Source organism: Halichoerus grypus, chromosome 10 (genome assembly GCF_964656455.1).
Source record: "Halichoerus grypus chromosome 10, mHalGry1.hap1.1, whole genome shotgun sequence".
NCBI classification, from domain to species: domain Eukaryota; kingdom Metazoa; phylum Chordata; class Mammalia; order Carnivora; family Phocidae; genus Halichoerus; species Halichoerus grypus.
This window is the reverse complement of record NC_135721.1, coordinates 135,077,604-135,101,122: the sequence shown is the minus strand read 5'-3', so window position 1 is coordinate 135,101,122 and position 23,519 is coordinate 135,077,604. Positions and strand designations below refer to the sequence as shown.

At 46.5% G+C, this 23,519-nt stretch overlaps 1 protein-coding gene across 2 annotated transcripts in view; it reads right to left on the bottom strand.

Annotated features, from left to right (window-relative positions):
• The window catches only part of ZNF831 (zinc finger protein 831), a 109,386-nt gene that overhangs the window by 34,528 nt on the left and 51,339 nt on the right, over window positions 1–23,519 (bottom strand). For both annotated transcript variants that reach the window (XM_036094409.2, XM_078057340.1), the window contains exon 4: window positions 14,938–15,089. In XM_036094409.2, the coding sequence (XP_035950302.1) occupies window positions 14,938–15,089 (152 nt within the window). The remainder of the gene's footprint in view (window positions 1–14,937; window positions 15,090–23,519) is intronic.

Sequence of the window (23,519 nt, the reverse complement as noted above, 5' to 3'; positions counted from 1 at the left end):
GCTTTTTAAAAACATGGCCAACTCTGAAAGAGAGCTGGTGTGTTCCTAGTTGGGAAGGATAGAAACGTCTCCTACTTGGCACAGAAAACTTTGGAGGTCCTGCTCAGTATACAAAGACAGGGAGCTTGAGCTCACAGCAGAATCCTGGATTCTGCATCACATGCCTCAGGATGGTCCTTGAGCCCTGAAAAGGACCTTTCGGTGCTTGAGTGCCCAGTGCGGTCCTTACCCACATCTTCTCATGCTCTCCCTTTCCTCCCGTCTCCAACCCTCCCGTTCTCAGCTGGGGCTTCTGCCTCCTCTCCTCTGGCAATCATTTTTGTTCTTGCACATACAGAACCACATAGAAGAGCGGGGGTCTTCCTGCTCTGACAATGGCAGGAGTCTTTCTCCAGCAGGGGTCCAGCCTGTTTCCAGAAGCACCAGGGCTTCCTGTCTCTAAACCCCCCCTCTCCCTTTTTCTGGCTGCAGCCCTGCATGTTAGTTGAGCCACCTAAACTCCTAAGAGCATGAGACAAATTGTGGTAAGGGGCCCCCTGGTATTCAGAGCAGCCCCCCGTGTGCCCAGGTCCCCCAGTGAAGCGAAGTCTGGTCCACGTCCAGACCTGTACCTGGGTGCCATCGGGCGCCGGGCGCCGGGGCAGAAGCAGAGCCGCAAACCTTTGCTGTGCCTGCCTGTTCCTCGCAGACCAGCGCTAGGGGGCTCCCTTGAAGTTTGGAAGACGGTTTCACATCAAATAAAAAGTCGTGCTTCGCTTCTTCCGGGTAATAAATTCGCAGAGCTTGTTTTTTAACCCCCACCAGAGGTTAAAATAGTTTCATAAAAAGTTTTGGTAAATTCATGGGTAACTTTGGAGGTTATATGAGGTTGTTGTCAAAAGAAAAAAAAAGAAAGAAAAAGAAAAAACAGAGCCTTTCTCTCTGCTCATGTAAGAACCCGAATCACGGAGCCTGAGAGGGCGGACAGGAGGGAGGCTTTGGGCTTTCTTGTTCCTTCTAGAAGGGTCCACGCAGAGATGTGGTGCCCCCCGCCCTCTAATACCAATCAGTGGGGAGGGGGGCGGGGGGGGGAGCAGAGGCAGGAGATTAGCTGAGCTCATCCTGCACCAGGGCTCAGACCGCCACGAGCCCCTGCAGCCCAGACTGCCCATCCAAGGCTGCCCGTGCCGCCTTCCTGATTTTTCCACTGCTCTCGCCCGCAATCCAGGGCAAGGGCTGGTCGGAGCTTTTGCACTCATTTCTTGCTGGCAGGTAGTCAGGAATAAAGCAAAAGTTCCAGTCCCCGAGTAGGGGTTAAAAAGAATAAGAACTTTATCGGATTCATAAGAAATCAAAGGAGACAAGAGGAGGCAGAAGGAAAACAGCGCAGTTAAGGGAGGGGGCGTCGCACATTATCTATGATTCAGAGACTCAAATGCTCTGAGTTCATTTTTCAATCTGCCTTTAGCTAGGGGAAAAAAATAAGGAAATTATAGAAAATTGAGAAACAAACATCTCTGAGAGTGCTTTGCACCCGGGGGTGCTTAATGAACACTTAATAATTTCAAATGCAAGTACTTAGAAAAATGGCTTTTGTCCATTCCCGGCACGCCAGGTGCCTCGTAGCAGAAAAGGGAGAGCTGACAATGACTGAAAATGATCACTAATGTCTATGTGGAGGGGTACAACAATTACTTTTTCACGTCTCTGGAAGTTTATGGAAATAAAGAAGCCAAAATTTTTAGAGTTTTAGCAAAGGAAAAACCTTGGAGCTAAACTTGTATTTCTTGTCTTCGATGTCTGAACTTGGGCAGGACTCCTAATTGGGATGGAGAACAGCCACAACGCCCCCCTCCTGACCCCACGGGGCCATACTGAAAATGAGATGAGGAAAAACACTTGGAGGAAACTCTCCAAATGCTCAGGCAGAAAGCAATGCTTGTTGCTGGAGCAGATTTCCTGTGCTCTCTGCCAGCATCCAATGTTGGGGTGAAGGCCAGTGTGGATGCACTTCTTCAGAAGAAGGCGGCACCCCTAAGCAGAGCTGGGGGTTGCCAGGGAGATGGGGTAGGGCTGGGGCACAGAGGGTTTTTCTGATCCTTCTCGCTTTTCTACCTTCAAAGGGTCTCGCCTGGGGCAGGAGGGAGCACCTTGTGGCATAAAGTGCCCCCAAATATCTCCCCAATCCAATGAAATTCACCATTCACTGACTCATGTGACTTGTAGAGGTCTTCTCCAGATCTGGGGTGGAAATTTAGCACACAGCCCCCCACTGTCGGTCATGATAGCCACCATACCTACAAAGTCCTTTATGGTTGACAAAGCACCCTTCTACTCACCATCACACAGAGTTTGAGCCTCTCAACAGCCCCGTGGGCAGATTCCCAGACCAGCTTCATGGGGTTTTCAAGGGTCAGGTGAAATGAATCAGTACTGGTGAACACCTCTGAGATCTATCTACACCCCCATTTTACAGATGAGGATCTGAAGCAAAGAGGAGGGATGACCCTTGCCCAAGAAGGCAGTAAGAGGAAAAGTCAGGACTCAAACAAATTCTTCTGAATCCAAAACCAAAATCTCTTCCCCTGTACCAGTCTTGGTCTAAAAAAGGCTAAGAAGAGGGTATTGGGATTATTGGCTTTCTAAGGTCTTTTGTACAAGGCAGCTGGGTAAGAGGAGATGTCTGGCATAAAAGGGTACCTGTAAATATAAATAAAATATAAATAAAATAAAAACAGAACTGTGTTCTCAAATTCTAGCTAGATCTGAAACTTAACCTCTCTCTGTTTAAAGGGGAGATTAGTAAAGAGTTGGTCAGGCAAGCATTAAGTAGTAGCATCAAAACAAGACTTTCTCCATGATGTAATCAAGAGACTTAGGAATTAAGAAGAGAATTACCTTCTCATTAAGATTGATGTATTTTAATGTTACTCTACATATCACTTAGGATTATTCCTCCTCTAGGCTCACCATTGGTGCCTCAACTTGCCATTAACACCTTAGTTAGAATTAATCCTAAAGGATCACCGGTCTCCAAAACCCACCCCTCCTGAAGAGCAGGTATGACGTGGAAGTGGGAAGGGAAAGACCCAACAAGGTGAGCTCTGAATCCTTGATAATTTTGTACCCCATTTGAAGGTCTGTTGAACACCATGCCAGAGATCATCACTTCTCATTCTGCCTCATCCTCTGACTCCATTTGGCTACTGGCTTCAGCACTTCACATAGAAAATTCTAGAACAAGACTCAGACTCCTTTTGTGGGATCTGCTAAGAAGGGGCTCTTCCAACTCAAGGTTGAGAATGGTTTTCAGAAGTTCCTTCAAAAGCAGAACGGTTTCCATTTCAGGTTTGGGACTGAAGGTATGTTTCTCTCTCTCTCTCTCAAACTCTCAATATAAACACACATTTATCTTTCGAATACCCCATATTTCAACCTCTCCTTAAATGACTATATCATCCTGCCCTCCCACCTCCCTGACTGAACCAACCATGAGTGCATGAGCCACTTTTGCCTTCCCACCTTCCGTTGGTGCAGAAATCAGAATTCAGAACGTGTCACTCCGTTCCTACAGGAATCTATTAGTAACTGCCAAGGGAAACACTTAGCATTTTAGATAAATAAGTAAATAGTAGTTAAGTGCTGTGCGCCTCCATTTCCAGCAGTTTAGTGTATATGGCAAAATTTCTTTATGATCCAAGGAGGAAAAGAGGGATGATAGAGAGTGCCAGCCTTTGAGTCGGCCATGTGTTGCCATCCCTCCCCTCTGCGGTGGGGGCCCGGATGGAGGGGCCTTCGGGATGGGTGTCGGAAGCGTGGCGGCCCCTCCTCATTATGTTCCTGTTTATGCTAGCCTACTCTCCCTTCTCGCTCCAGCCGGCCTTGTCAGAGTCCCTCATTTGGAAGCTTAATCATATCAGCGAGCTTACCGCATTGCATTTGTAATGACTTGTTTACCAGTCTGTGCCGGCTCCCTCTGCCAGACTGGGCTCTCCCTAAGGACAAGGGCCGCGTCATGTTCTTATTCGCCTCTCTTCCTGCTCCCACACACTGCCTGGCACAGAGCAGGCCCCAGTAATTGCATGTGAACCTCAGGCTGTGCCACAAAGGTGTCTCCGTCCACCACACAGTCCCCAAGCATCTTGAGAAGAGGGCACACGTCACCTGCCCCCTCCCCCCTCAAGGGGCATAAGGGGACTCAACTGCTCACAAGCATATGCTGAACTGCATTAAACCATGAATAAGAGATCATCTGGACATCTGTACAGTTTACCTGCCGTGCCCCCTCTTCTTTGGGGAGACCAGCTCTCCTTGACCCTTAACTGCTGTGGCAAAGGAGGCCCCTGCCCGTCCCTCCATACAAGGTCAGGTACGTGATCCAGACCTGGCCACTCAAATCCCCAGTGATGAGCTCAGGAGAGACACATGGCCCCAGCCGGGCCAGCAAAATTCAGTATGGGGACTTGGGCTAGGAGTCAGGCTAAGTGTGGACAGGCTGGGCAGCTCCCAGGGGAGCTGAGGACCGAAAGGTAAGGGGCCAAGTGATGGAGAGAAACGACGTCCTGATGCCATCACCCATACCTCTGGACCCGGCCAAGCCTGCAGCCACTGTCTTACGTGAGATAATGAAGGTTTTTGCTCAGGCCAGTTTCAATGGAGTCCCTTTTCCCTACACCCAGAGTCCTTCCGAGCACCGCATGCAGAGTGTAGAGCTCCACCTCTGGTGGCAACATTTCAGAATAAGACAGCCAGGGTGTCTGTTTGGGGATAATAAAAGCTTGCAAAGAGAAACATCGCTATCACATTGGCAGACGCAGTTCTGTGAGCCTTCTCATTTTATCCTGGGAGTCTGGACTGTGGCCCCAAATCCCACACTAAACCAGAAAGGACTGAGAAATCCATCTCTCTGCCTTCTGTTTATAATGCAGAGCAGAGACGCTGCTCGGCCTCTCACTAAAGCCCTCACATATTACTGTTTGCTCTCTTGAGCTCCCGGGCGGCCTGAGCTTTCTGGGAGGTAGCTGAGTAACACTCAGGGCTCAGCAGCCTGCAAATCAATTAATCTCTTCTGCAAATTGCTAACCGGGTCTAATGAATTGGCTAGGCACAGAGGAAGTCCTGCGTGGCTTTGTGTCCTTTGCAGTGACAGAGCTCTCTCAGAGCAGACTGAGACGTCGTGCCTTGACTGAGGAACAAATCTATTAATATTGGGAGAGAACATCAAATTGTACCCAGTAGACTTAAAGTTTGGTCAAGAGAAACTCACTTCTCTGTGATTTAAAACAAAACAAAACAAAAACAAAAACAGTCTTGTCATCCCTCCATGTTTTTCCCCCACTGGATAAGGCCAGCCTTCCACATGGTCCATCTGGGCAGTGGCCCCCCAGTGAGCTGCTGGGTGGGGTGGGAAGGCCACACTGTCCACGGGCACCGGACGTTGCATCTTTTACCCATCAGAGGGACTTTTTTTTGAAGTTGGAGAAGATCAAGGAAAAGAAGATGTACTCTAAAATGCTACAGCTGGGAATGTAAATGGGGAAGCAATCTGGAGAGATCGATCAGAAATGTGCAACACAACACCCAGCAACCTAGAGAAATCCCCTGCTCAGGCCAAGGAGTTGGAACAGCAGGTCCCAGGAGCGGGATACATCAGGGTAAGGCTAGCAAGGCCAGCGCCCCCGATTAGCACGGCTCCATAACTCAGAGCGCTCCCACCCGGAGAGGCTCTGTCCCTATCTGCAAGGTTGACATAGGTCTCTGTGTATTTATTAACGGTGTGGAAAACTATGAAATGTGGTTGAGTAAAACAAGCAGCAAGTTGCACAATGAGACGTACGTGTGGCCGTTGCGTTAAGCGCACACACACGCACGTGCACAGATAACCATCTGGCAGATGCACTCCAAACAGCAGTTTTATCTGAGGGCGTACTGGGAATGGGGGGGAGGTGGTCAAAGCAAACATTAGCCTTATCTACTGTACTTTGATGCATTAAAGGAAGTATCATTCGTGCTTACACACATAATTAAAAATTAATAATTCACTATTTTATACCTCTAGGTGGAGCATCAACTTTCCCAAGATCTTTTTAAACACAAATGTGCCCAGCCTGTCTCCAGGGCCTTCCAATCAGTCTCCTGGGGTCCACCCCATCTACCACAATCCTTGCTCCACTCTGCGCCTTTAGTGATCTTTTTAATGCCTCCAGTGAACGGTCTCCCCGCTGCCCTCCTCTCTGCACCCAAATCCTTCAGCGGGTCCCCATCTTCCTCAGAAGCAAGATCAACCCCCACCCGAATGTCTGCAAAGCCCGAAAGGGCACCGAACCTCTCCCACGTCCTCTCATGGTACCTGGGCTCGCAGGCCTTTCTCACCACCCCCTTGCTCAGCAGACAGCACCACGGCAGCTTCTGGGAGGCTGTCTGGGAATCTCAGAGATGCAGAGTTGGAAGCTGCCTGGGAGGCCCCAGGCAGCCCCTGCCTCCCACCCCCAAGGAGGCAGAGAAGGTAGGGGCTTCAAGGAGGGTCTGTGCAGAAGGTCATCCCATAGCCTCTGCAGCCAACTCTGGTGAACACAGAGTTTAAATCTATACAGGTCAAGGCCTTATAAAAGTTAAGAAAACACTAGATTAGGGCAACACAAGCCGACGGAGGTCCTTCCTTTTGTCAAGAGAAGAGTGTGGCAGCCAGCAAAGTCCCAGGGAGAGGGGATTCACAGCTTAGAGTTAAATAAAACTGCATCACACAGTGAGAGAGCAGTGCCCTTGGCATCCCTCTAATCAAGGAAAGAAGAAAGTCTCAACTGGGTGCTAATGGAACTCTAATGCCCCTCAAGACTTCACACTCTCTTTCCAGCAGAGGGGGCCTTCCTAGGTCTCCTGGCCTTCTGCCCACAGCAGACTGGAGCTAGAATTTATTTACCATAGAACATTAGAGTGTTTTTATCCTGTGGCACTCTCTTAATGGCACATGATGTTGGCTTTCCATTTTCAGTGGGGAGAAACAGCTTCTCCTTAAAATAAATGTATTTGTGTTTTTGGTGAGTGAGTTTAAAGGATAACATGAGCAAACATTCACACAGGTGACATGCAGACGCAACATTTCTAGAGGCGGCACGTGAATTATGTGAATGTAGGGAACACTGCTGACCACCAGCTTTATCACGCGGGCGGCCCCGGGCAAGTTGCTGATGCCTCTCTGGGTCTTCGTCTCTCCAGTTGCAAAGGACATGAAGAGTCCCTTATCACTAGCTTACTGGGAGAGTTTCTAAAATCTCACTGTGAAACATAGCCCCAAACTCCTCCGTGTTTACGGTCTGAAGCCATGCCAGCTACAGGAGATTGCAAAACCAGAAACACGGTATAGTTCTTATGGCTCAATAAAACATCCCCCTCAATCAATATGACTTCAGATGTGTCATCCGGGCACAGGGCCATGCTCGGCCCCTCCTCAGTGTCCCAATTTTAGTCTGTGTACCAGCAGAAGTGGCACGACTGCCAACGTGCCCAGCAAAACCCGAATAATTAACCTCAACCACATCAGTGTTCCCCATTCAGTTCTGCAAAATGCATTTCTAAGGAAATATATAAGAGCACTCTTTATACCACGGAATGTTTTAATGTATCCCAGCATCAGAGTAAATAGAAGAGGTCTCAGTTAATGGAGCAGGTCCTTTTAACACAAAAGATTTCAATAATAAAAAAATAAAAACTGATATGTCATCGGCTAGAGAGAAATGAATGTGCATATAAACACGAAAACAGGGCAAACCTAATTATGAGATTCTTTTTTGTAGACCAGGGTCAATAACTGTGGTATTAGGAAACCAGTAATAGGGCTGCATGCTCATGGGTTTTAAGCTCCCAGAGACTAGAAAGTCCCACTTGAAATGCAAACAGAATTCAATGATGTTGTGTTCATCTCCACTGTGCCCCCCATTCTGAAAAGAAAAGTATTCATTTCAGAGCAGTGACCTCATCAGGAGAAAGGCATCAGGAACTGGGTAACCACAACAAAAGAGAATCAGTAGCTGCTTTCGCTCAGGTGGTGTCATCCACTTTATATGGATGTGTGGGTTTTTCAATTGCTTTTTCTAATGGAAAAATGACCTCCGAGTGCAAGCACGCGCACACGTGCATGCACATGCGCGCACACGCACCTGCGAAACTTCTCTTAAAAAGACCCCAGCTCGGGAAGTAAAGAAACCATTGTCGTGAAAAGGGCTGGTGGCGAACGTCCCCTTACACCAGAAGAGATGGTCTTTGGCTGACCTACACCAGCTGGTTCAAGTTGGCATGGAGTAATTGCCAAATAGAGAACTGCCCCCAAGTCCTAAGCCGGCACCAGATGAGAACACCCCCCCACCCCCGCAGCAGGGTCCCACCACACATTTCACCTACACCCTGAATTCTGAGACGCTGCTCCCCGCACCGCCCAGAGGACACAACTCCAATATCTTCATCCCCACCACAACAAACCACTCCATCAAGATGTTGTATAACAGTTTTAGAGGCTTAATGCTAAAACCAAATGGTGTACACTGCATGGCAAAGCAAGGACACTAGAGAGTTCCTCATTCCCCTCCTTAGAGGGAGGGTTTGTTGTTGATCTTAGAACAGGCGGGACAGACAGACTGCCTCTTTTCTTTCCTTCCTTTACCTCAGTGGTCCTTAAACATCTTGTGCATGAGAATTTCTGCTCAGAACTATAGATACCAAGCACACTCTTGTAACTGAGTTATAGAATTTTCAAAGATAATGTTGCCCACAGGTTGTTTTAACTAAAGTGCTGGCTTTGGCAAATCTCCCACTCAAGATTTGGTCCCAGCACTGTGTAAGAGAGGATCCCAGGTTAAAAAACATCAAAGTGAGCATCCTCAGGTTCAAAGTCACTGTCTGTACCTCTCTGGAGCTTCCATCTGTACACCTGAGGTGGCATTAGACAGACAGATGATCCTTAAGGTTGAAGACGGTGGTGCCACAAAACTGAGTCCAGCAAAGGTAGGGGAAGATGGAAGTCTCTTTTTGATGAAGAAGTTTCTTTTATGAAGAAAAATAAAGATAAGGTTTCTTTTATGCTGCTTAGCTCACTGCCATCCAAACTAGACACCCACTGGACTCTTCTGTTGATGCCTTTCCAAAATACAATCAGAAATGAAATCTATCGGTTGCCTGCCCCTTCCTTCATTCTCAAAGAAGCCTTGGGGGTTGATTTTGATCATCCTTTCAACTGGGCTGAGCTTCAAGGTGACCTCCTTCTGTTTGTTCAGTTGTTCATTCAATAAATGCTTACTAAGAACTTGACACCGTGCGAGGCATGGGTACAAAGGCAGAGATGACCCAACAGCTTGGTAAATAGGGCCCTTATTAACTGAGATCACTGCCACTGGGGAAAGGCCACCTAAAATGAATCCATTCACCATGGGGACCAAAATTGCACAGTAAATAGTGGGGAATTAAGGACTCTGAGAATTTATCTTGAAACCGAAAGCTGTGAAAGTAAGCTGATAAACCAACAAAGATAAAATAAAAATAAGCCTTCATGGCAAACTGTGAGCTAATTGTTGAAATCAACAAAGGTTAATCCAGTGCTGATGGAGGGAGAGTACATTTTTACACAAAATTGTAGAGCTATTCTGTGAGCTATTCTTCAGTTTACATTTACTCTCACAGGAAGATCAAGAGGGACTCCCCTTCCTCAATATTATAGGGCCTCCTCAATTTTCCCAAGGGGCTTCTCCTAACTCTCTAATAAGCACCTTGCTCTCTTGGAATAAGCCCCCTTGGATTTCTCCCATCTATTTGTCACCTAGTCAGATTCTGTCAATGAGTTTCAATCAACGCAGTGGTCACTTCCATCAACTTCATGAAATTCTATGGCCTGAGCATGATTTGTGGTTTCACTTGGCAATCAATTTACATTATATTGTGAAAATTAATCTGAAGGGCAGGAATGAAAGCTAAAGCTAAGGAGAGAGAGAGACAGAGATAAAGTGGTGTTTAAAAGGGGTCTAAATTTATCAGCAGTCAGTTTATTGGAGAATGTTCTCATCCTGTGACAATCATCGCCTCCCCGGGCAATGGCTGACTGGGGTGTCCCATAAAGAAAGTTTGGATTACAAGGTCTTCCCTCAAGTAGATGTGTGCTCTTCTTGGGATATTCAATGACTGGTACCTTAAAAAGCATCTTCTTATGAATCCCTTTGATGAAGAACCTTGAGCTTCTGAGATTAAAGCCACCTAACACCATACCTCCCCCGTGATCCTGAAGTGCATGAATGAGGAAGGAAGTTCTCCGGAATAGCAACACTCCTGCTGACGGATAGTCACCATTGCTATGGGGAATTCATTGCTACTTGATATTTAAAAAGAGACTTCCAGCTTCTCCGACCCCCTTGCTGGAAACTTGGATGGGATGGACCACTGGATTCAGGTTTAAAAACAGACCCAGTTCTCAGGAGTGTCCCAAAGACTCCAATCACTCTAAAATCTTATAAATTAGGTCTTTATCCTTCCTAACTCCTCTGGCCTTCTGCTTGCAGATGACTTCACTGCCAAGCCATCTGTTAATTGCAATGATTAGTACCAAGCTATCAGAATAGTTTAAAGAAGAGGGAAATTAAGCAGCCTTTTAAAAAATATTTTTCAGAAACATCTTCTTCCTCTCATCTTTATAAATTGTTGACAGGAAGATTCACCAAAACTGAAGAGGACAAAGAATCAGTTATGACACCCTCTTTCAGCCCCCAGACACAAGCATTCATGCCTACTTATTTGAAGAGGTGTTACTGATTCTAGTTGACTTCTAAGGATCAGGGACAAAGGATTTCCCTATCTTAATTGGGAAGTTCCCCCCAAAGACCATTCTCAATTTCTTTGTTGCATTTCGTCAAGTTCCCCCAAAGTTACAGCCCCTCAGGTCACCCAAAATAGATGATTCTATCATTGTCCTGCTGTGGAAAACAGGCCCTCCCCCCACAAACATCCCTCACAAAAAAAATATACACAGCTGCATGCATTCACAGGCACACTCATGCACAGGCCCGCGCACCACACCATGGCGAGGTCAGCTCCCTCACTCAGAAGCCAGCCCTGATCTCTCCATGTAGGACCTGCCAGGTCAAAGGATATAAGAAAGTTGTTTGTAGATGGTGGGTGACCGAGGCCCATTGTTAGGTTCCTTTGAAGTAACTGCACTTTGTCTTCAATCACCCAACACTCAGAGTGCCTGTCACTCCACTGTGAAATATTGGTATGGGCAAGCGGTGGCAATAAAATCCCCGAGCCCCTTTGATTTCCAGGAGGAATTTATTTTAATGCACTCTACCACCCTCCGACTTGGTGTCCATCATGACCTGTCCACCTTGGGCTGGCTGGTTTACCCAACCAGCCAGCCCTATTCCCACTCTGACACTTCAATAAGGGACAGGGGTGATTAATACTTCCTGGGCCAATGCTTAGCCCACATCCCGCAGGCTCACACCTGCTCTTAATGGACATCCTCCATGTTCTTCCTAATTGCGGGGGAGGGAGCCTTTTGAAAATGGGCACCAGTGACCCAAGCCTCTGGCTCAATCCACTTCTCAAATAATAAACACGAAAGCAGAGACATTTGTCACCACTTGGGCTGCTGTTCCTCGGGCATTATAATACCCCTGTGTGGGGCCACATCCCAGGGGGCATTTGAACTACGGATAGCCTCTCCTTTCTTAGCTCCACATTCAGATTGTGTTTCTGATTTTTTTGTTTGTTTAGGTCTGTTTTTATCCACCATTCACTGTGCCCCAGTTTGCTCTGAGGCTTTGGTATGAAAAGCTGCTGCTGAGATACGAAGTAGATGGAAGTGGGATTTCTCCCAACATGGAGGGGGTCTCCAGATGCCCTCCATAATCCACGTGAGTGGGAGCAGGACCACCCCCCTGAGGCCAAGAGACGCTTTCAAAGGGAAGAAGGGGGTGCAAAGGACAGTGACAGGTGAGAGGTCTTCCCGCCTGGTCTCTGCTCACACAGGTCACCTGTGCACATTAGGAAGAGGCACCCACTTCCACTGGCGGGCTGCGCAGTGGAGAGTGAAAGGAGAGAAGAGCCGGGGCTCCCTGCTTTGGGCTGACAGCCCCATAGTCGGAGGGCAAGGCTGGACAAACCAGATGGGAACTGGACCACAGGCCCAGGGGAAACAATCCCACACAGCCATACCTTCAAGGGCCCAACTGGGCCCTACCCCACCTGCCCCTGGGCTTCTCCCTAAAGAGAAGCTAATGGGTCCCCTAGCCCAACACACCCATCCTGGTGTTGAAGCTACTCGTAAACTCTTGCTGCAAGTGTGGAACATGTCCTGCTGGTGGTGGGCCAGGTGACTCTTAATGATGATGTATTGGTTTGGTTTCAAATAGAACTTTCCTACCCAAACTGTGTGCACACAATAAGAGCACAGAGAATGTGCCTCGTCAAACACTGAATAGCCACGTGTGCCACTGCTTTTCTCACTTAGAAACACGTTTTTAGGTCACTTCTGTTGGTTCACAGAGAGGGGAAAAATTGTAAAAGTGGTACAGTGATTGAACTGTGACCCCCAAAATGCTATGTCCAAGTCCTAGTTTGCACAACCTGTGGCTGTGGCCGTACCTGGACAAAGAGTCTTTGCAGATGTCATTAAATTAAGACTGAAAATGAGATCAGCCTGGATTTAGGATCAGCCCTAAATCCAATGACAAGTATACTTATAAGGGAAAAAGAGGGGGAGATCTGATTCACAGAAATACACAGAGAAGTCCATGTGCAGGAGGCAGAAGCTGGAGAGATGCAGCCACCAGCCAGGGGACGGCCGGAGCCACCAAAAGCTGGAAGTGGCAGGAAGGCTCCTTCCCTAAAGCCTTTGGAGAGAGTGTGAGACAACTGGCCTCCATTACCGTGAGAAAATTAATTTTTGTTGTTTTAAACCACCAAGTTTGTGGCAATTTCTTCCATAGCCACAGGAAACTAGTACAGGTGGTGGCCAAGTGGGGCACCGGCTTCAGTGGCTGTCCCCTGTCCCCCACTGGTCCCAGTGCACACTGGCCCATCTGGGCTCCAGCTGCCTGCTCCAGAGTCTGCATTCGTGCCCCTGAGTCCCTACTCACCACTCCCCAATCCAGCAAGCCTCAGTTCTATTCTCCCTACCTCTGCATATCCAGACAAAGCCCTATGTCGCTCAAGAAAACTCCCCCTAGGGGTCCCTCCCCAAACACTGACTTGTCCTCTGCCAACAACAGAAACACTTATTACCACATGCCCCACACTCACTTGGCACTCAGCACCTGCCTGTCTTTATGCAGGTATGCTTATCGTGCTCCGCAGATAGTCACAATCAACATCTATCATCTGCAGTAGAGTCTCCTGGCACCTGCACACGCACACTGAGCCACTGGGTAGGTAAAACCTTTATCCACAGCCTCGCTGTGTGGACACAGATCCCGAGGGGGCAGCTACCTGACCTGCTGTGATTGAGCAAAGGGTGAAGAGATAGTCCACCGGTCCGGACTTCACCCTGTACCACAGCAGGATTATTTCTCTCCTCTTCAGTGCACAGCACAATGCTTAGGAATATAAACATGGCAGCTGCCGTGAGCTTCCAGCAGCCTGATTTAGCCCTCTTTAAGGCACTGGGGAGAGAGCTGGTGGGAAGGTTCTGCCATTTGGGACAACTGGAAGCTTTCCAGTTGGTTCTGCTGGGGGGCGGGTATCACCCATGCAACCCCTTAGGCAGTTCCCTTGGCTGTATCTATTTGAGAAGAAGGAAAGTCATGGAGTTGAGGATGTGGGCCACAGAAGTGAAGAAAGGATAAGCTGGGCTCCCTGGGGCCTTCGGGCTACCACCCTCCATCTCATCCCAGCCTCCCCGACACCATCTTAAACCTCCAGGGTCCTAGCAAAAACAATGCTTTTCCTGGCCAACCCGCAGAGCAAATACTTACCTTGATTTAAATTCTCACTGAGAAACAAAAGACAAATCCCTGTCCTTGCCTACAGGAGTGGGGGGAGGGGGGAGGGGGAGGGGGTGGGGGAGGGGGTGGGGAGGGGGAGCACGGAAGAGCCATCTGCCTGCAGGGGGCACTGGAGCTACATAAAGGTGGAGGGCGAGGTGCCCTAGCCAACCATCCCCAGGGACCCAAACCTCAGCCATCAGACACAGCCCAGGGTCAGCCCTTGAGCCAAACAGACAATAATCAGCCACAAAAGGATGGTAATTCAGTCACCGCTGGCCAGATGGGACCCTGTAGCCTCTCCACAGATGCTCTTCATTGTTCCCAGTCAACACCTTGCAAAGGAGGCTAAGGCTGGGCCCACTGCTGCTGGGGAGGAGAAGAAACGGAGGGAGAGAATGGAGGTCCGGAGAAGTACAGCGATTTGCCCTGGTTGCCCAGTGATTACAGCTGAAAATAGTCCTTTTTCCAGGAAGCGCTCTGCATTAGTTCATCCTTGATTTATTTCTGAGCATGACAAAGCATGCACCTCTGACGCCTTCCATGTAAGCAATGTTCCCTGCAGCTCCCACGCGCACTAACTGCTCATCTTTCTATTCCAACACTGACTCTCAAGCCCCCCACTGACCCACTGCAGCCTCGCAATGGCCCTGTGGAAAGAATCAAGTGAACTTCCTTTTTAAAGATGGGGGAGAGTGGAGGCACCAAGAGTTCTGACTCATGTTCCTGAGGTCCTGGAGGAAATCTGTACCTGGCACAGGGCCCAGCACACGTGGCCAGGACTGAAGGATGTGCCCTGACTTCTCCATATTCTCACCCAGTATTCTCCCCACTAGTTTGGGGTCACACCGTCCCATAGATGTCCCACCTTTGTCACCCTACTTTCAGGCTCCTGAGGGCAAGGATGGCTGGCTCCTGGCCATCCTGCATCCCCAGCCTCTATGAGGGGCCCGGTGCCTTGGTGTGCCCAGTTTGGATTTGGTTCCAAGAAGAACATTACCTGCCATTTCTGAAGAAGGCTGCCTGCAGGTCCCGCGTGGGCCCAGCCCCTCGAGTGGGGGTAGGTGGCGGTCTTTTCTCAGCACTCTGGGAGGCCTGCGTGGTCCACCCCCTCTCGGCTGGACGCGGCTCTGTAAGAAACTCCCTTTGTACCTGTGGGGCAGAGAAGCACATATGCAGTCACCTGCCCGGAGAATATGTGCCCAGAAGCCCATACACACATACATTTACAAAGGCAACACTCAGACAATAACCCCCCGAGTCCCCTTGGGGTCAGCCTAGAAACTCCTCATCCTTCCTATCCTCCTTTTCCCCTCTAGGACATGGAGACAATAGTGGGACCTAACCCGCAAGGCCGTTGGAGGGACAACATGAGATGGTGCCCAGGAAGGGCTCTCCGTGCTACTTCGCGCATGGTGCATGTTCACTAAAGGCTGGTGGCTGTAACGAAATCCTGCATCATACGCTCCTGGCCACTTATAAACATGCTGCCCCATACAACTTCTGGCAATGACAGGAACGTTCTATAATCTGCCCTGACCACATGCAGCTATTGAGCATTTGAAACATAGGGTTTCTGAGGAACTGAGTTTTACTTTATTTCATTTTAATGAGTTTAAATAGCTACATGTGGCCAATGGCTACTGTATTGGACACTGCAGGCTTAGAGGATCTACTTTGAAAAAAAGGGCTTCTCCAGGTGCCTGGCTGGCTCAGTTGGTTAAGCGACTGCCTTTGGCTCAGGTCACGATCCTAGAGTCCTGGGATCAAGTCCCGCGTCGGGCTCCCCTCTGACCCTCCCCCTTCTCGTGCTCTCTCTCTCTTTCTCTCACTCTCTCAAATAAATACATTAATAAATAAATAAATAAATAAATAAATAAATAAATAAAATCTTTTAAAAAAAGGGGGGAGGGGTCTTCTCCATCTAGAGAGGACCTTCCAGATCATCTGGTCTAACCTCCGAAACAGTATTCACATCCCAATGGGAAGGCATGGCAAAGTTGAGAAAGAAAATACTGGAGCTTATATTTATATTTACTTTCTTCTAGACTTTCTTGTATCTATTGCTGTATGCCCTTTATAATATACATAACACATTAGCAGAGTAGAATGCGTGTACAATTTCTGAGTAAACAATTACGCATTTACTAGGATATGCAACCAAACGTGCCTCCGAGGACAGACCAGCGAGCTGCTCTAGTACCACCATGCTGCGGCCAAAGAACCAAGACACAAAGCAGCTGCTAGAGCCCTAAGACACATTAGACCGTGCAGCCAGGTGGAGCTAGACCCTCGGTCCAGTGCTCTGTACCATTTTGCGACAGGCCACCACCAGCGGTCAGCTCTTTGAAGAGACCTTTGCACTGCTTCTCTCTGCCCAGTCAAGCCACAAGGACGCCCTTTCTTTTACAAACCTCAGTTTACAAGAATTCTACTCCCAGACGCTCTTCAGCCTGGGGGTGAGGTGAGGCGACCTGCTCGGCCATTTTCCTTTCTCATTTGTCTGAGCCGCCGCCAGCCTCCAGCTGCAGTCCCCTAATCACCAGCACTGCTCACAGAATTTTAAATAAGATCTGCAGAATGCTGTATTCTCTTATGCGTTGATTTTTATGGCATCAAAACAATGAGAAAGTGACTTTGTGTTCTCTTCTGGAGTCCGTGTTTGGGAGAGGCCCCACTCACATGGCCCTGCTGCCTCCCCAGCCTGGGGCAGGCGCTGTCATTCCCCAGGGGTGCCTGCTTTATTCTTTGAAGCAGTCGTCCCTGCTTGTCAAGTCCACAGGTTCCTGAAAGAGCTATCTGAGCCAGGGTAGGGAGCTAATCACAAGCCCCTGAACCAGTCAGGGCTCCTGCTGAGCCTGGGCAGAGAGTGATTTCAAAGTGTAGAGACAAAGGGGGAGGTGGGTATGGGGAGAATTCTTCTCTATGTGCTGCTGGGTCACCTTTACCCCCAAGTCAGTGGGTGACTGCCACAAGCTTGCAGGTGTTAAGAACGGCGCAGTGTGAACTGCTGGGAGGTTTTGCTTTTGGAAAATGGCCTAGTGAGGGACTCTACTCAATGAAAACCACTAGGAGACTGTAGGAGAGTCCCAGCCCCTGAAGTCAGGTCTTAGGAAGGTGGAATCTGGGCCCTTTTGCCTTTGGGGGAGCCCAAGTGGATCCTGGCCTTGCCTTCAAAGCAGTATTTTGTTGAGTCATGGGCAGGGTCTGTTGCTGCCTCTCCTGGGTTCCCTGAGAACATTCTGCATGCAGCCCCTCCTGGAAGATCCTCCTCTGGGCACGAACACACAGGGTGTGGCAGGGGAGGCAAGTCTGTCACCGTCACCAGCCAAACAAGGCCTCCTGCAGTTTAGCAGATGCCACGAAGACCCGTCTCAACCGCCTTCACCCAGCTGCATGTTGTGTTCCAGATGCTGGGGTGTTGCATGCTAATGACTCATATTTATCCCCTTCTCAAGAGGATTGCTCTTGGCTGATGGGAGCCATCCTGTCTGAAGAGGCCTGGGGGAACTTGCACATACCCCAGGAAGGGCCCTTAGCCACTGACTGACAGTTGCAGGGGGTGACAGCTCAGCCCCTTTCTCTCTGAGCAGGACAATCTCTGGTGCGTCTCACACTCCAGACCTTCCCACGGGATTAGGCAGGACTGGATACTCAATGCCAAATTGTGCTTAGTCCTTTCTGTGCCCTGGTCTGCTTCCCTCACTCCTGAGAGCCCTCCCTCTGTAAATCACCTGTCCAAGAATGCCCATCTCAGGCTCTGCTTCTGGGGAGCCCGACCCCAGACACACGATTCAAGTGCTTCCCTTCTCCTCTGAGTCCCACTGGCCTATCTTCCCCAGAGACGCTCACTCAGATATGTCTGACAAACACCCTTAAATGCAAGGATCCTTATAAATACGTGGTGTCCTTTGTGCGTGACACTGGCCCACAGAGCCGTCCTTTTTCTCATGGTAGTTTTACTGGAGGTTACCTTTACAATCGATTTAGGTTTCCGTGTTTATGTCTAATTCGCTGTGAGCTGACCTGTAGAGTGGTTCATAGGGTTTTTAATAACTGCCATTGAAAGTCCAGATTTTAAATTTAACTCCTACACTCGGTGGACCCCCTGCGCTCTCCGTATCTCTCCAGAGGTCTTCCTTTAAGAGCCTGCATTATCGACACTTACGTAAGATCAGCACAGTGTTTTTGTTGATAGGCCTCATGGAAAACTGCTCAGAACAAAGCCTTCTTACCGCACAGGAGCTCCAGCACCGGTGACTGGCTGGCCAAGGTCAAGGACTCAGGAGACACTGGTTTTAACTAGAGCTCAGTGAGCAGCTCTTGAAGGGAGGCAGGGCGAAGTTTTTGTCCTGTATCTTGAGGCTGGCAGAAAGCCGCTGGCCACCCTGCCTACTCCAGCCGCACCCTCCCCACCCCACACACACTCACTCCTCCTTTTATCAGCCAAGTCTGAGGGAAGAAGGTGGATCCAAGGAGAGGGTCAGGCCCCTTCACATATGCTTATTCTGGGGCGGGGGTGGGGGGGGACGACATGTGCTGTTATACTGTTCCTCCCATTTAATCCTACAGGGAATAAGAAAGCAAAAGGAAGCAAAGTGGAGGCATGCAGACCTTCAGTATCCCACTAAGCAGGATGTAGGACTGTGGTCAAAGCCTCTAGTGCCTTGGTGAATGTGACAAATGTCTCAGCCAGGTGTGGTGGCAGCCACCGTCTCTCTTATGTGTGTCTCCACCTCACCTCAGAGATTGTGCCGTCATCCCTGAGAATGCTACCTCACTGAACAGGTAAACCGTGTCATGACCGAAGTGAGCAGACACATACCTCAGATAGACATCCACTTTAGAGGGAAGATTTTATTCCCAGGACCCGGTTTACCCTCCTTCCCCCACTTTCAATGACTAACATATATTTTAGGGTTTACCACGCAGGCTTCTCCCATGTGATCCCCAATCTCTTCCTTGCTCATTCTGATCCACTTGGGACTTCACAACTCATTGTTCCATGTGTCAGAAGCTTCCCACAACAAGCGTTTCATGCCTCATACACCACTGTACACAGTTACAAATTAATCGATAAAATCCAATTCCACGGTCCGGCGCTTGCTCTGGGCACACAGAGGCGTGGTCCGTGGGCACTCTGAATCTCCACGCCTCTAGTTAATGTCAGGGCAAACAGGCATCCAAGTATGAATTTTCTACATTTTTCCATTTCCACTCTGAAAATGGATCCTGCATTTTCTAATCCCTCTCCTTTAGCTCATGTACTTTCATCAATGAAAACAGCCATTTTCATTACAGTGTGGTATTCGGAGTTGGCAACAAATGAAGAGACAAATGAAATCAGATGGAGGGCCCAGAAATAAACTCCAGGTATAACTGGGAAGTTAAAATATAGCAAACAAGTGAGAAAAAGAGGTAAATTAATCCAGGGGTCTGTAGGTCTGTAAGCTTTTTGTATAAAGGTCCAGATAATAAATATTTTAGATTTTACAAGCCACATACCATCTCTACCACATATTATATATATATATATATATATAACCTTTTAAAAATGTAAAAACCCTGTCTAGCTCATAAGGGCATATAAAAACAGGTCAAAAGTCAAATCTGATCCATGGTCCATAGTTTTCCATATGGACAAAAATAAAAATAAATCTTTACTTACATTAATATACACAGAACATAAGAGAATATGTTTTTGTGTTTGTGACACTGGGAGACTGAGAGTAAGGAAAGATCTCTTAGACAAGACCAAAAAGTAATAATCATAAAGGAAAAGGCAGCTCCACTTGACTACATCAAAATATACACCTTCTTGATGATAAAAAGTCCATTTCCAACAGTACAGTTGACTAGTTACTCTAGTTGTCTACCACTGTACTCACCCCTATATTGAAAACAACTAAAAATACAGATTAAAATATAAAAATGTTCAACACTTCTACATAAATGTATTGATGTTCTGATTAGAAAGTGAGATATATTTAAAATAAAAAACCAAGTGAAAACTGAAACCTGAAAAGGTAAGAGGGCTTTCCATTTTGAGAGCATTTGTCAAACCAAGTGAGCTTGATCTTCCATTTTTATGGTCTGGTGGGGTGCAGGGAGCAGGATTCAAACCCAGAATCTAGCCTAGGTGCAAATCAAGTGGGAGACCGAACCTCTACTCCTGCAAAAGCTGAGACCTCAGAAGGACCCTCAATATATAGGTGAACTAGAAATAATACACCCTACCCCCACCACCTTCCCAGGGGACACTCAAAAACTCCAATCTTATCACTCAGTGAAGGAGGCAAAAGTCTCTTCTGTTAATTTTATAACAATAAGGCAGTCTTCTCATGGGTTTGTAATCTGAATTCACAATACACATGACACGAAAAAGCCTAAAACTAAGAATTTTATTTAAAATAGTGCCCAGTGCATGCCCTCAGGCACCTAGCAGAAGCAAAACAAATCATTACTGGAGAAACCCACCTCCAACACAAGTCTCAAAGTTCCAAAAATCTGAGCTTACCATCAAAAGTCCAAAAACAAACAAGGAAATAGGTTACTACAAGTGAGAGCTAATAATACGTAAAACAGAGTCAGATGTGCCATGACTTCCTATGTTGGCATCATCAGATGTAAAATATTAAGTGTGTTTTTAGAAAAGGTTGAGAATAAGAGTAAAGATTACAGAAATTTTAAAAAACAATCCTAAAATTCATATGAAACCACAAGAGACTCCAAATAACCAAAGCAATCTTGAGCAAGAACAACAGAGCAGGCAGCATCACACTTACTGATTTTAAAATATATTACAAAACTATAGTAATAAAAATATTATGGCACCGGCATAAAAATAGACATATCAGCTAATGGGACAGAAGAGAGAGCAACAGAGAGGCCAGAAATAAAACCACTCATTTATTATAAACTGATTTTCAACAAGAGGGGCGAGAATACGCAATGAGAAAATGACATTGGGAAAACTGGATATCCACATGCAAAACAGTGAAATTGGACCCTTATTTTATACCACACACAAAAATCAAATCCAAATGGTTTAAAGACTTAAACATAAGATCTGAAACTGTAAAACTCTTAAAAGAAAACACAGGGGAAAAGCTTCTCAATATTGGCCTTGGCAGTGATTTCTTGGATATGACACCAAAGGCAACAAAAGCAAAAATAAACAGCTGGGACCGCATCAAACTAAAAAGCTTCTGCACGGTGAAGGAAACTATCAACAAAATGAAAAGGCAAGCTACAGAATGAGAGAAAATACCTGCAAATCATTTATCTGATAAGAGGTGAATACCCAAAATACCTAAGGAATTCATGTAACTCAATAGCAAAAAACAAAACAAAACAAAAACAAAAACCCCAACTTTAAAAAAATGGGTAAAAGACCTGAGTAAACCTTTCTCCATAGAAGACATAGAAATGGCCAACAGACACATGAAAAGGTGCTCAACATCACTGATCATCAGGGAAATGCACATCAAAACCACAATGAAAGATCACCTCACATGAATCTGTTAGGATGGCTATTATCAAAAAATAAAAATAAAAGATAGTAAGTATTGACAAGAATGTGGAGAAAAAGGAATCCTTGTATTGTGTTGGTGGGAATGTATATTGGTATGTCCACTATGGAAAACAGTATAGAGGTTCCTCAAAAAATTAAAAATAGAGCTACCCTATGATCCAACAATCACACTCTTGGGTACATACCCAAACAAACTGAAATTAGAATCTCAAAGAGACAACTGCACACCCATGTTCAATGCAGCATTGTTTACAATAGCCAAGATATGGAATCAACCCAAATGTCCATCAATGGATGAATGGATAAAGAAGATATGGTATATACACAACAGAATATTACTCAGCCTTAAAAAAGAAGGAAATCTTGCCATTTGCTGCAATGTACATGAACTTGGAAGTAGAATAAGCCAGATACAGAACAAAGACTACCTGACCCCAATGATAGCAGAAATCTAACACAGTCAACTCATAAAAACAGAAAGGAGAATGGCGGTTGCCAGGGACCAGAGGAAGGGGGATCAGGAGGTGTTGATTAAAGGGTACAAAGTTTCACTTATGCAAAATGAATGAATCCTAGAGAATTACTGAACACCACAGTGCATATAGTTAACAATGCTATATTGTATACTTAAAAATTTAAGAGGGTAATCTTCTGTCAATGTTCTGATAAAAAAAAGAAGGAAGAAGCTTCTAGAAATTACAGGTAAGATTAGGACATCATATGTGAGGACGGTTTCATGGGTGCATCCTTATCCTCAAACTCATCAAGATGTATACATTAAATATGCACAGCTTTTATGTATGTCAATCATAATTCAATAAAGAAAAGACTAAAGAGCAAGAGACTATAAAAATGATCAAGCAGATTTGAAAAATATTTAAGTGGAACTTTTTGGAAATAAAGCATAATATACATTAACAATCAAATTTAACACTCGATAAATAATAGGGGAGTAGTTAAGGGAGGGCAATTAAGAGGCCACTGCCATAGTCCAGGGGCTTTTTCTCCTGACCCAGACGGTTTAACAGTAACTGGATTTATTCTCCCAAAGAAAAAACTAGGTAAATATATAAAACAATGGTTTTCAGGACAGGAGACATCAAGTAATGAAAGCAGTGATCCCTTGAGAGTAGAGAAACAAATGAGGTAAACCCTGTAATTGCTCAGCTTCCTGGTGAAGGAATTTACCAGGTCCGGCACCATCTGTTGAAAAGATTATACTTTCCTTTGAACCTTTGGTGAAAATCAATTGACCAAATACAAGTGGCCTATTTCTGTACTATCTATTCTGTTCCATTGATCTATTTGTCTACTTTGGTGCAAATACCATTCTGTCTTAGACATTTTAGCTTTATAGTAAGTCTTAAAGTCAGGCTGTGTGATCGAGATGGTGTGGTGCTTGCATCAGAAGAGACAGACAGATGGACAAAGGGCACTGACACAATTACATGTCCACATGCAGACATAAGAACTTTCATCTCTACATCACTCAATACAGAAAAATCAGGGGAAAATGGATCACAGGCTGTAACGTTAAACCTAAGAGTATAAAACTTCAGAAAAAAACCTAGGAGAGAAACCTTTGTGGCCATGAGTTAGGCGAAGATTTTGTGGTTATGACGCCAAAAGCACAATCCAGAGAAAAGAATGACAATTGGACTTCACCAAAATTAAAAATATATGCTCTTTAAAAGATCCTGTTAAGAGAGTTAGAAAACAAGGCACAGACTGGAAGAAAATATTTACAAACCCCGTATCTGATAGAGGACTTAAAACCAGAATGCATAAGGAATTCTCAAAACTCCATAATAAGAAAACAACCCATTTTTATAATGGCCAAAAGATTCAAACAGATACTTCACCAAAGAAGATACATGAAAGGCAAATAAGCACAAAAAGAGATGCTTCATATCATTAGTTGTGAGGGAAATGCAAATTCTAGCTTGTGGGACAGCACCACACACCTATTAGAATGCCTGAAGTAAAAAGAACGGCCATGCTAAGTGCCAGCAGGTCGTGGAGAAGATGGCACTTTCACACAGTGCCAG